The sequence below is a fragment of the Anomalospiza imberbis genome, chromosome 17 (assembly GCF_031753505.1).
Source record: "Anomalospiza imberbis isolate Cuckoo-Finch-1a 21T00152 chromosome 17, ASM3175350v1, whole genome shotgun sequence".
NCBI lineage: Eukaryota > Metazoa > Chordata > Aves > Passeriformes > Viduidae > Anomalospiza > Anomalospiza imberbis.
This window is the reverse complement of record NC_089697.1, coordinates 14,216,032-14,229,058: the sequence shown is the minus strand read 5'-3', so window position 1 is coordinate 14,229,058 and position 13,027 is coordinate 14,216,032. Positions and strand designations below refer to the sequence as shown.

The window sequence follows — 13,027 nt, the reverse complement described above, 5'->3', positions numbered from 1 at the left end:
CAGCAGCACTGGGGCAGCTGGTGACCACAGCAAGGCTGCTCCAGCAGGCCCCTGTGGACTCCAGTTCATGGGATCCTTCTGCAAAGCTTCCCCTGCAGCATGCAAAAACCCACGGGAGGTGCTTGCCCCCTCCCAGCTAGCAGGTACAGGAAGGGTGCCCCAGGGCACTGGGCACCCGGCAAAACCCTTAAAAAAAAACAGGAAAAGAGAAGTCACTGACCCTGAGCAGGCAGCCAGGCTGCAGCATGGAAGGAGGATGTGCTGCAGCTTTGGGGGAATTTCACACCACAGTGGTTTTTCCTTCCTCAGGAGGAATGAATCAGTAGCCCAGCACTGTAGAGCCTCAGCAGAACAGGATGGTGCTGAGGGGGAAACACGCCACACGGGCAACTACTCCCCTGCCAGACAGGGGCCTGGCCCAGGTGAGATGCAGGTGTGCAGCCAGGACATCAGCCTCACACCCACACCTCCAGCTGCTCTGGCCAGTTCCTCCAGCTGAGAAAGCAGGGAAAGGCAGCACCACTTCCTGCTGGTCCCAGACCCCTCTGCACTCCCCGAGCAGACACCACTGGGGGTGCACACTTGCTTGTACCATCCCCAAGAGCAGGACGCGGGGAACGGGGCTGCTTGGGAAGTCTGGCAAAAGGAAACCCTCCCTCCCCAGGTGAGCCCCATTCCTCTCCTGCATGGCTCTGGGACAATATTTACAGGTGAGTCCTTCAAAGCCTGCCAAGGCAGAGCACTGAGCAGGGGAAGACCATGAAGATGCTGCTTCCCGGCACTGAGGCTGTGTGTTCCCATGCCCCACCAGTGAGTGCCCCAGCAACCACTCCCACTCAAAGTTATACTGGGACAGGAGAGATCTGATCCTGAGACTACAGTGGAGGTGTTACTTAAGTCTTCAGAAGACAAATTCCCTGTTTCCCTCCAGGTTTCGGACCCAGCAGGTGGGGACCAGCTCTGCATGCAGGTGACCCACTGGGAGCTGGCCACAACCTGCAGGCAGGAGCCCTGCAGATCTCTGTTGAATGCTGCAGTAGCAGCTCCAATGCCTCCTGCAGCAGCCAGGCATGTTTCAACAGCTACTGGAAAGATTTTCATTTAATTTAACCCCGTTAACACATTATACGGCTTCTGTCATGCCAATTACCCTAAAAAGCCCAGGTATAGATCACAAAAGGAGTGCACAGAGGGGGAAAAAATATTTTAAAATTAGTACGGAGGGGGAAAAAAAGGAAAAAAAAAAGTCTTGGGCACAATCCCAAAATACAGTTTCAGGCAGATCAGGAAAAAACTTCACAGGATTTCAAACAACAACAAGAAAAAGAAGCAGCCAACAGAGGCAATATCTGCTTTCACCAAACACTAGCCAGGACAGAGCTCAGCTCGCCAGTCACCAGCTGGTGTAACAGGAATCAGGGTTTTGGCATGGGGATCCTCCCCCCAAGCCGGGCAAGGGAACAGGCTGCCCGCAAAGGAGCTGGGATGATAAATGACAGCAGTTGAGCACTGCAGGGGCATTTCACCGCTTCAGAGGTTGCTGCTATAACAATCTTCTCTGACTCAGCAGCTGAAAGGGATGCCGGGAAGGAAGCACCATAAAAAAAAAGTCATGCATTATTAATATGGACTCTGGCAGCAAGACATGAGTTGGAAAAACACTGAGGGGAAAAAAAAAATGACTGCAGAACAAGAGCGAGCTGCATGTGTGGAAGCATTTCACATTCCTGCGGGAGCGGGGGCCACCCTGTGCCCCTCCAGGGTCCCCAGCTCCAAGGGAAGCCCGTGTTTGCTGACAGGAACTCCACATCCACGGCGTTCTCCCTCGACTCAGGCTGCTGCAGCCCTGTGCACAGCCACCGTGAGCCCTGGCACGGCCCGCACTCGTTTCCAGCGACAGCAGCTCCGGGCTCTCCTGCTGTGGCACGCGGCTCTTCCAGCAGCTGATTTTTATTTACCTGCATTTTTACCTGTGTTTATTTACCTGCTCTGTGCATCGCCTGCTGGCTCCCCACAGCTTCCCCCTGTGCATCCCAGCCCTGCCCGGCCGGAGCAGCCGTGTCAGGAGCGCCCACAGCTCCGAGGCACAGCCTCTGCCAGCCCCGCTGACGCACAGGGCAGGAGGCAGGCACTGAAGTCCCTTCCTTTGCCTGCCAGGTAGCGAGGGAAAAAATATCTGTTTGCACTTGACTACCTGGTGCACTGCAGCATTTGCTTTCCTCTCCTATTCCAGCTGCTTTGTACAGTTTTCTTGGAGGCAATTCATAAACACTAGGATTCACGTAGCCATCTTCTCCACTTCCCACCCAAAATCCTTGCTCCCAGCCTGCTGCTGTGGGGAGACACCATCAATCAGGAGTGCGCGCGCCCGTGTCACAGGCATCCCATCGCCCTCGCCAGCCTGTGCTGCCAGTGCAGGGAGCCCCCCGAGCCCCCTCAGGAGCCTCTTGGCAGGGCACGAGCACAGCCCAGCCCGGTCCCCGGTCTCTCCAAAGCAAGGGAGGTGGCTAACACAGCACCAAGCTCCGTGAGCCTCCTTTGATAATTTGTATGGCAATAGCATTCAATAAAACCAATCAATTATTTTGCCATAAAATTCTCTAGACGCACAAACAAGCACTGGTCGAACTGCTTACACCACAGCCCAACCCACAGCAGTGCAGTGGGTGTTTTGCCTGTATTTCCTTTCTTCCCTCATGTTTGCAGTGGCATCCTCCACACAGAAACAGTTCCCAACCTTTACCTTTCATGTAAGAAAGGCACGGGGTGGGAACAGCTTCGTAGGAACTGTCCCACACGCAGCCCAACCATCACACGGGCACACGCCTGCTCATCGGAGCAGGAAAACAGCAGGAAAACAGCAGGAAAACAGCAGGAAAACAGCAGGAAAACAGCAGGAAAACAGCAGGAAAACAGCAGAGGCCCCCATGGAGCAAGGGAGACTGAGGCACAAACCACAGGAAAAATCCACGGTCCCATTTGAACTCACATCCCCTGGAAGCAGCTCCTTCCCTGCCACAAGAGCTGGGGCACAGGCATGGACACCCCGGCTTGGCCCCCTGTGCTGCAAGGGGGGCTGGCCAGCTCCCCAGCAGCACCTCCACAGGGGCCCCAGGATGAAAGCCCCGCTCAGGGCAAGGGCTCTAGAGAGGTTTGTGCCAGCCACATACAACTGCAGGCTTACAAAGAGCAGAACCGGTAGGCTTTGCACCTCAAACCAAAACCTAGGAAAGTTACCTTTAGGAAGTCACACACAGCGTCACCACACGCTTCCAGCTAAAGCCCCAGCAAGCAAGCACCGACCCATCACCTTCCCCCCGGCAGCCAGGAGGGAGGCAGGAGCTCAAACCAGCTCCTCACACCCCTGCAGACACATCCATGTGCCTTGAGACAGCGAAGTGTCAAATAAGGGGCACTGAAGCTTGTGGCTTTATCAAAAACACCCACAGTCACCACAAGGCACCGTGGATCCCTCAGACACACCTCGCCCTAGGTCCCTCCTTCACTTCAGCAAGGCCAGTAAGCACCAGGAAATTCCTTTTACAATGGAAAAAGGACCCGTGGCCCTGCCCATCACACCATATGCAGTGTCCCACAAGGACACTTCCCACCGGGACGAGGTGCCATCCACTGTCACCCCTGGGACCCTTCCAAGCAGCAGATGAGCATGGCCAAGGGCTCTTCTCCTGCCGGGCACTGACATCACCCTCAGCTTTCCAATCCACCTTTCCTTTCAAAATAAGAGCAGCTCCAGGGTAATGCTGAAAGCCTTGGTGGTTTTAATGTTATCCATTTCACATTCCCCAAAAAAAACCACACCCACCAACATCTCTCAAAAATTTCTGATTTGGACTTATCTTACATTTCGACAGCACAGTCCACTATACATTTTCTACCTCTCCAAACAGGACTAATCCCCACGGTATTTAGAGCTGGTGCTAGAAAAGCTTCACACACACTTTAACCACCCTAAAGCATCCGTGTTCAAAATGCTGTCAGCCAAAACCACAGCCAGAAGAGTCTGAATGCAATGGAGAAGAAAAAGCCTGTATGGAAATAAACTTTACTAAAATAACCCAGCAAAGGTTTTGTCAAAGTAAATACACACATTGTATTGTGACAATGATGTTTTAAAAATAAAGCTGTTCAGGGAGGGCTTTTCTTGCTCTGTAGAGCTGCAGATCAGCTCCTCTGCCAGAGCCCTCATCCCTCAGTGCTGCCACAGGGCTCTGCAGAGCCAAGAGCACATCAGCCATGCCACCCCCACTGCTGCCAGCCTTGTGAGGTTCCCCAGAAATTTCAGTTAAGATTAAGTATTTAAAGACTCCACGTGCTTGGATATTTAAATCCACCAATTGTTAACAGCATTCAAATAGGATCAAATGCAAACACACAGCTCCCCACACCGCTCATCTCCGTTCCGTGCCTTGGTCCCCAGGGGGGTTCATCGTACCCTGCAGAGCAGATGCTGCCTGAATTAATGCAATTAATGAGTCCACCTGGAAGAGAGGCAGAGGTTCAGCTCAGGAAATAAAGCAGCAGTGTCAGAGCCCATATCTCCACCAGAGCCAGCACCACCTGAAGCAGCTGAGTGCCTGCTGAAGCCCTGGCCTTCCATGGCCTACCAAACCCATGAAGACCATGTCTCCTGGGCTGACAGCATGGGTGGGTTTGCTTTAAGGTCTGCTCTGCTACAGATTACTGAGGTTTTGAAGCACTCCGTTTGCTGGAATGAACCAGTACCTGGAAGCTTTTGTGTCTGCCAATCAACTCCCACAAGCCAGGCTTCCAGAGATACATGGATGAAACATGAACTCTTCACATACTCTGCAGTTGCAGCACCCAGAGAGCCACCAGCTAAATAACCCAAACCAGATGTGCCTGACAAACAGCACAGGTGCTTACAGGCAAAGGAAACCCAGTAATTCATCTGCCCTCAAAGAAAACTTGTAATCTGCTAGGCTTGAGCGAGAGGTGGTCTCCAACCAACACTGCACCACCAGCACCTTGGATGCGCAGGCACAGGAGCAGCTGGGTGGAACAGGGCTGTTCCCCATCCCAGCCCTGCCTTGTAGGAGCCTCTTTGCTGGAAGAACGTGGCGCTGCCAAAGGGACGATTTCCCACAGCTGCCACCAGTCTCCTTCTGCTCAGAGCACAGGAGATCCCAAGCTCAAATTCTTGTATCAAGGAGCACTTGAGGATTTCTTACTACCCCCAATCACTGTCAGGTCCAATGGCTGCAATATCCTCTGCGGGATATGCTGTGGAACCAGGCTGTTCCCTCCCTAGGCTGTGAAATGCTGCTTGGCAGATCTTTGGGGCAGAGGAGGGTGAAAGAGGGCAGTGCTGCCGTGTTCCACAGTAAGATACCACACTCCTCATGCTGCCCGGGGGAGACCTGGAGATGAAAGGCAGGGCTATGACAGCACAAACCTCATTTCATTATTCCAAGCTGCACCTTCAACTTCTGTCCCTGCTCAGACAGCATCCAGGCACCCAGCACGCTGCCAGCAAACCCAGAAGGACACCTTCACCCAGCCCCTGCCTGGCCGAGCCGAGGCCATCGTGGCTCACTGGTGTCCTGGGCTCACAGCCCCCCCTCGCTCAAGACTCTGCCCTGGCACCCCCTTCTGCCCTGCCCTTGCCAGCTGACTCTGCCCAGGCTCCTTCTGCCCACATTCCCACAGCAGTGCTCAGAAGGCAAAGCAGCAGCAACCCTCTCCAACCAACTGCCCTGCTGGGACTCACCAGCTCAGCAGCTGCATGTCCACAGTGCCACCCCCCTGCCTTGGCCACCACTCTTCCTCTGTCCCTCACCACCGGGCAGCTCAGCCACAGTCTGTCTGGCTGGGACAAGCTGGCAGTAGTAAAATCTTTTGCCATTTCTGCCCCCAGAACTCCTCTGTGCTAAGATCTGCCAGGCTGATGCCTTAAATGACCAAGCTGGATCAGCCATCTTTGGTGATATAATATTGTTCCAAAAGTGACAAACGAGCTGTTCCGAGGCAGCTGTTGGTCCCCACGGCACTGCTCTGTGGGTCACCCACACACAGCCTGACAGAACAGTGTTTCAAAGCACTCCTGCCTATCAAAATCAAGTTCTGGCACCATGAATGTAATTCAGGGCTAGTGGTGCTACCTCATGCCCTGTATGACCAGTTGGGAGCAATTCCTGATAAGTTTGGAGGAAGTAAAGCCAGACTGAATTACAGCTCTCTCTCTCAAAGGTAACAATCTTTCATCCAATAATTTAAATTCTCTACGTTATTTTCCTGCATCAGATCCAACCAAGTATGACTCCTGAGGAAATCAAAATGTTAAGAAATAAAATTAAATAAAGAGGCTCCAACATCTATCGAGACAACCAAGGAAAAGCCAAGGGCTGCTACCTGAGCACCAGGGAAGGCCCTGCCAGCCCTCCCAGCCATGCAGCAGCCACCCTCTACACCAGGACCAAGTCCAAGGTCAGAGAAGTTCCCACTGTTGCAGTTAGAGGTATCAAGAGGAAATAACTTGCAGCTTGAAAAAGTATTATTGCTTTCAGCTGCAGGAGGAAATTCCCTTAAATTCCTAGGCCCTGTTCAAGGAGAATAAAACCAGACACTTGTAGGAAAGCTGTATGAGCCACCACCATGTGAAAACAGGACATGCAGAATTCATCCCAGGGATGAATTCAGAAGCAGAGGATAGGATGAAACAGAAACAGCTTCTCGAGGTGTTCCACCTCCAAGTCAGCACACTCTTTGTGCTCACATAATCCTTGCTTCAACACTGGGGTCTGGGCATGCACAGAGTGACTCTGGGAAGCCCATTTCTCCACATCCCCTCTGGGGAAGGCAACAGGCAGAGGGCAGCTGTCCCAGGAGGGCAAGAGCCTCAGTGCCAAGAACAAGCCCTGCAAAATAACCTGTCGAGGTGGCCCCTGACCTCCATAATAGGACAAAAGTGTTTGCCCAGTGCCAAACTCTGTTTTTTCCAAGATGAGGCCAGCGTAGCTTCTTGCAGTGAAAGCCCAGCCTGCCCTGCAGCCCTGTGCCCTGCTGGTCCCACGACCTCTGAGCACACAGCGAGCACAAGCTACGTCCCCACCGCATGAGCATCCCTCGTACCTGCTGCCTGCAGGGCCCCTCTGGCAGCGGGGCCGTGGGGACATGAGGGCAGCTCCTGGAGCCTCCAGCCACCGCCGCCGTGCCCGTGGCTGCAGAACAATTGGCCACCTCATCCTGCACACAATGGCCACGATGAGACAGACCCACACAAGCACCGGAGCCAGCGAGCGCCGGGAGCAGCTGGAGGTCAAGGAGAGCCTGCTGTGCCTGTGCCATCGGCTGGCTCCCCGGCACTTCACCCTCCAAGGTGGGAGCCCAGGGATGGAGCTGTCAGGGTGGTGTGTGGGGAGGACAGACGGGAATTGGATGCGAGAGCTAGGAAGGAGGCACTGGCTGCTTACATCGGATCGCTCTGCACAAACTTGAGGCCACAAGAACACTTCAGTTCCGTAGGAGGACACCTTGGTGAAGAACAGAAACGAGGAGCTACCTTGGGCATCACTAAGTCCAGGCACAACACAAATGTAAGGCCCAAAAGCCCTGGACTTCCTGCAGGAGCCAAGCGCGGTTATTTGCTGACAGTAAACATAAATTTCTTCCTGCACTTCCGTCTGGGTTACCTGGGCTGTGAGGAGCCAAACACCATGGTCAATCAGGTAGCAGGCCAGCACTGGGCAGGCAACTCAGAACCCAGGCTGGAGTCCCCTTCCCCAACTCCAAAGGGCACCAGGAGCAGTTATCCAGCTTTTCCAGCTGACAAGCATGCCAGCTCCACACCAATGCTGAGACAGCACCCAGAAGTGCAACTGTCCCAGTTTTCCCCTGGCACTGGCGCACAACTGCTTGAACACAACACGCCTCGGCAGTGCCGGTGAAATTTTCCCCCACAAGCGTGGGGCTTGGGGACAGGCTCCCACCCATGGTGACAGCACACCCTGCCACGGGGATGCCATCCTGCCACAGGGCCATTCCCAGCCCGGAGGGGCTGACACTGCCCAGGCAGGGCAGGCTGGCTCCAGCCCTGCCACCACCAGCTGCTGACCCCATGAGCAGAGCTGGCTGCAGCAGACCCTTCCCAGCAGCCTGTGGCACCAGGCAGACAAAAGCCCTTCCAGGCTCCAGCTGGTTCAACCTCACTTGCAGCTTCAGGTCCCATTTATCGGGATTTTTTTCTTTTCAACTGAGGTACAATCAAGGAATGGATTAATCACTAGATTAATAACTTCCCTGTCTGTAGTTGAGCCAATGACCTGCAAGTCCTTCTTCAGCCACTTCCCCAGCATGCTCTACAAGGGATAGTCTCAGGACAGAGGTTTCCCCAGGCCCTTCAGTGGCCACAGATGAGCAGCCCAGCCCCACTCCATTCACTGAGGCAGCAGCAGGCAGGATAAATGCCCCACAGCTCTGCTGACAGCATCTCTCCATCACCTGCATGTGGTTGATTTATTCAAATCCCCAGCCCTGCTCATGTCCTATCTCACTCGCTCTTCTCCCAAGCTTCTACTCACCCCTGCAGCCTGAAAATGAACTCCCTCCAAGTGCTGAGAGGATTAGCCCAGCCGTCCCAGGAATACTGGGCTAGGTTTTCATGAGGAAACATGTTTGGCTGAAAGGGGAAGAGAAAAAAAAAAGAAAAAAAAAGAAAAAAAGAAGCAGATCTTCTGTCACCTGATGAGAAGATGACTCAGAACATCACTGACATCCATGGGTGGGTAGGGACAGGGACCACTAACACTTCCCTGCCTCCTCTTTGGGCATCACAGATAGCAAGAACATTGGGTAGGACGTGACCACCCTATCTGAGGTCCACACAGAGAAAATCCTCTTGGCACAGAACTACTCTACACCACCTCTAACACTGGTGACCATGCAGAAGCAATATGAAATTAATCAGAATCCTCTAAAAAAGGAAAAAAGTCATCCTTACAAGAGAAATTTCCTTCTTAAAGTGTGATTCCACCTGGGGCTGGGAAGCTCATCCACAGCCTGCCCCACGAAGGGCTGCAGGACGCACTGGACAAAGACCACTGGCCCACAGCAGCACATGAACAGGACGAGGCAGGCTGTGCTCACGGGGGGAGCAGGTGGTGGCTGTGCCTCCCGTACCCACCCGTGTGAATCCTCCTCCAACGGAGGCGAGACTGTGCCTCGGCAGCCCCGGCCAGCCTGTGGGACGGTGGCCAGGAGCTTGGGGGCCTGCTCACCAGGACAGCAGAGCCCTGGGCCACCACGGCGAGGCTCAGCACACACAACCTCACTTGGGATGTGCCCAGGACATGAGCAGAGCCTCATACACCAGCCAACCCCTACTCAGCCCTGGGAAAGGCTCCCAAAGCCCAGAGGCAGCCACGGGACATCATTTGTAAATAAAAACCCACAGAAGTCACCTTGAAAGTGCACAGAGATCTCCTTGGGATGTCCAAGATAGGAATGGCATGAGCAATACCAATGACATTTCAAGGAGAAATTCCCTATTTCTTTGGAAAGGGCTGTTTCTATAGAAATAAATTGTTGCCAAAGTTTGGTTGAAGGCCAAACCATGAGCCCTGGCTCCTCGCAGAAAGGAGATACACCGTATGAAGTGAACAGATGCTTTCCGGGCACAAGTCTTCCCGTATCTCAGAGGAGATGGACAGACAGCCCCACCAGCACCGGGTGCTGGCCATATTCACACACGGCTTCTCCAGTTCCCCATGAAGCTATGACACGGAACATAGGAACGAGTGCACTCTCTTTCTAAAATACACACTTCTCATCTTCCCACTTGACAATCAGAGTAGGATTCCCTCCAGGGAGCACGTTCAGATCACAAGCACTTGGACAACACTCCACTACTTCAAAACAAACTCCGGGGCGGGCAGCAGGCAGGAGCGGGCTCGCTGCCCCCCGTTCGGCGCTGGCACAGGCGCCGCTCGGCCCCGCCGGCGCGGGGAGCGCGGCCGGCGCCTCCCGCCGCCCCGGGGACCCGCAGCCCGGGCAGCCGCCCCGAGGGGCGCCGGGCACGCCGGGGGCAGCGCCTCCTCCCCCGGCCGCGGCGGGAGATGAGGACGCGCTGCCCAGCCCCGGGCACCGCGGAGCCGCAGCCGCGGGCGCCGGGCTCGGGCCGCCCCTCGCCGGGGATGCCGCGGCCGCCGGGGATGCCGCGGCCCCCGGGCCGGCCGGGCGCGGATTACTCAGCGTTTCCAGCGGCAGTCGGTGCGTCCGTGCCCCTGCCCGTGCCCCCCCACCCCGGGCCCCGGCCCGCCGCTTACCGATGCCCGGCGCCACATACACGAAGTAGAGGAAGGAGGAGGAGAGCGAGAAGAGGAAGAGCGCGGCCAGCAGCGAGCGCCGGGGCAGCAGCCGCCAGGCGCCGCGGGGGCCGCGGGGCCACCGCATGGCCGATGCGGCGCCGCCGCCGCCCTGCTGCCGCTCCGCCGCCGCTCACATGCGCCGAGGCCCGGCGGGAGGCGCCGCGCCGGGGCCGCTCCGAGCCGCCGCCCGCGCCCAGCGCCGCCGCATGAATGTGCCGCGGCGGGGCGGGCCGGGGCGGGGCGCGGCGGCCGAGCGGGGCGGGCCCGGCCGCGGGCCCGGCTGCGAGCCCCCGCCGCACCGACGGCTCCTCGGCCGGCGCCGCCCCGCGCACCGCCGGTGGTCCCGGCGTACCGGGCAGTGGCCCCAGGACAGCCGCCCGTGGTCCTGGGGTGCCACTGATGCTCCTGGGATAGCCAGCATTCGCCCCAGGACGTTCGGCAACGGCTCTGGGCCCCAGACAATGGCCCTGAGACAGATTGCAATGGCCCAGGACCCAGCAGCGGTCGAGGGACACCCAACAACGGCCCCAAGACACTCAGAAGTGGCCGAGGGCAGCCGGCCGTGGCCCCAGCGAAGCCATCTATGACCCAGCCATGGCCCTGGGACATTCATCAATGGCTCGGGGCACCCAGCCATGGTCCGGGGACTCCCAGCCATGCACCTGGGACACACAGCACCAGGAGGACAAGGGCTCACCCCCTGCCCCGGCCCACCGAGCAGCAGGGTCTGTTCGAGCCAGTGCTGGGCGCCCCCGGGCATTGTGCGGGAAGACGCAGCCAGAGGGAAGGTGATGGACACCGATGTGTGGAAGGGAAGAGGGGTGAAGTCGTCCCGGTCAGTGCAATAATCAGCACGACCAGCAACCAGCAGCCCAGTCGGCTACAGAGTAGTTAAGTAGTTTTGCACACATTTATGGGCAGCTCCCCTGATGTGTGTAGGAAGAGTTGGAAGCAGATATGGAGATGCCTGAAAATGAAAATATGAGAGACCAGAAACACCGTCCTTACGGAGGGAGCCGGAAGTAGCTGCAGAGCAGATGGGGCCCAGCCCAGCCCAGAGAAGACTGGTTTTTGCCTCGTTTATGATTGGAGACTTTGCTCCGGGGAGGCTGGAAGGACAGACAATTCTTATTTCACCAACAGATAGTGCTGAGAAAATCAAGCCGAGGCTCCAGGCAGGAAGCAAGGCTGTGGGCCAGACATGGCCAGCTGCCACTGGGTGGGCAGCAAAGGCAGCAGCAGTCCCAGGAATGATGGGCTGTGAGGTAGGAGATGGGGATGGGCCATCTGCCAGGACATGCCCTGTGTGTCCCTCCAGACACGTGTCCCCGGGACGAGTCTCTCCCAGGCAAGGAGCGAGGCATTGCTCAACCCAAACTCTGACCCCGCAACACGGTGACTGCGGGGCAGTGGGCTGGGCAGCCCTGCTCCTGCACCAGCCCCGTGTCAGCCCGGTGCCAGGTGCCGGGATAAAGGATTCTCCAGGTATGGCTGTGTGTCACAGCAACCCCTGGAAGGACTAGCCCACCTTCCAGCCTGGATGCAGTAAGGGCAAATAAAGAAAACTGTTCCCACGTTCAAAAAATGGGACACAAGCAAGCTTCTCTTAGATACAGAGTCTCAGTGGAGCGAGGAAATAAAAATAAAGTTTAAAAAGAGGGGAGTTTACCAGAAAAGTAGAAATCTCTCATTAAAAGGTAAGGTGTTCATTTCCTTCATGTGCCAAGTTATGGAAGGATGCTGAGGAGGAAAACAGGAATTTCCCTGGAGAGGCTGCATGAGCTGTATTAACTTCAGGAATGAGGAAACTGGTACTTGTTCTTGTTTTCCAGGATTGCCACTCTATCACTCCCTTCATAGAAATAAATTAGATCCCGAGCCCTATTAATTTCTGATAGCCCACAGTACTGCAGCAGAACTGCATGGCCAAGTGGTGGCTGGGTTTGCTGTTCACAAAATAGCGTTTAGCCAACTCCCAAAAGGATGCCTTGGGCAAGGAAATGCAAGAAGATTTCTTGGTTGGTTTATGATTTGTTTGATGCAGACATGGTCAAAGGTGAGACATCGTCGCAACCAATAATCTAACCTTTAGAACATATTTAATTAGCAATGACATTGCTGGAGGAGCCACCCAGAAACTCGCTCCCAGGCCTGGGCTGCCACAATGGGGACTGTCACAGACAAGTGAAGTCAGAGAAGCCTTGGAGCCACACTGGGACATGCCTGCCCCGCTCTGACTCACCTCCCATCTCCCTCTCTCCCCAGGCCTCCAGTCAACCCACTTCACTTTGACCCGTTTATTTTGCTTAGTCTCTTCCCCTCTTGTCCCTCCCTGCCCCTCCACTGCATCCCAGCTAAGGGATTAGGAGCATCAGTCAAAGCCATCCTCCCACTCGTCACCCTTTTCCAATTAAAAAAAAGATATTGAACAGGACGAGAGGTTTCAAAGTCTCTGATCATTCCACAGGCCAGGTTAGGACTCGGGGCAGGAACACTGCCAAGTGGGAATGTCACAGGAGTGCGTGGGTCGCTCGTGCCCTGGCTCTGCCCCAGCTCCAGCCTGCACCAGACACTGCAGCCCTCCCAGCTGTGGGGAGCAGCAAAGTCCCGCTTTCCTCAGAGTTCAAGGAGCCCATGGTGCCTGAGACACTTTAAGGCGGGTTTGTGTGAGCAGCTTTGCCGAC

The 13,027-nt window shown here is 55.8% G+C and overlaps 1 protein-coding gene across 1 annotated transcript in view; it reads right to left on the bottom strand.

The window, feature by feature from the left end:
* Positions 1-10,547, bottom strand: part of B4GALT5 (beta-1,4-galactosyltransferase 5) — a 34,031-nt gene extending 23,484 nt beyond the window's left edge. The window contains exon 1 of the mRNA XM_068208101.1: positions 10,302-10,547. Coding sequence (XP_068064202.1) covers positions 10,302-10,428 — 127 coding nt within the window. The 5' untranslated portion in view covers positions 10,429-10,547. The remainder of the gene's footprint in view (positions 1-10,301) is intronic.
* Positions 10,548-13,027: the final 2,480 nt, after the last annotated feature.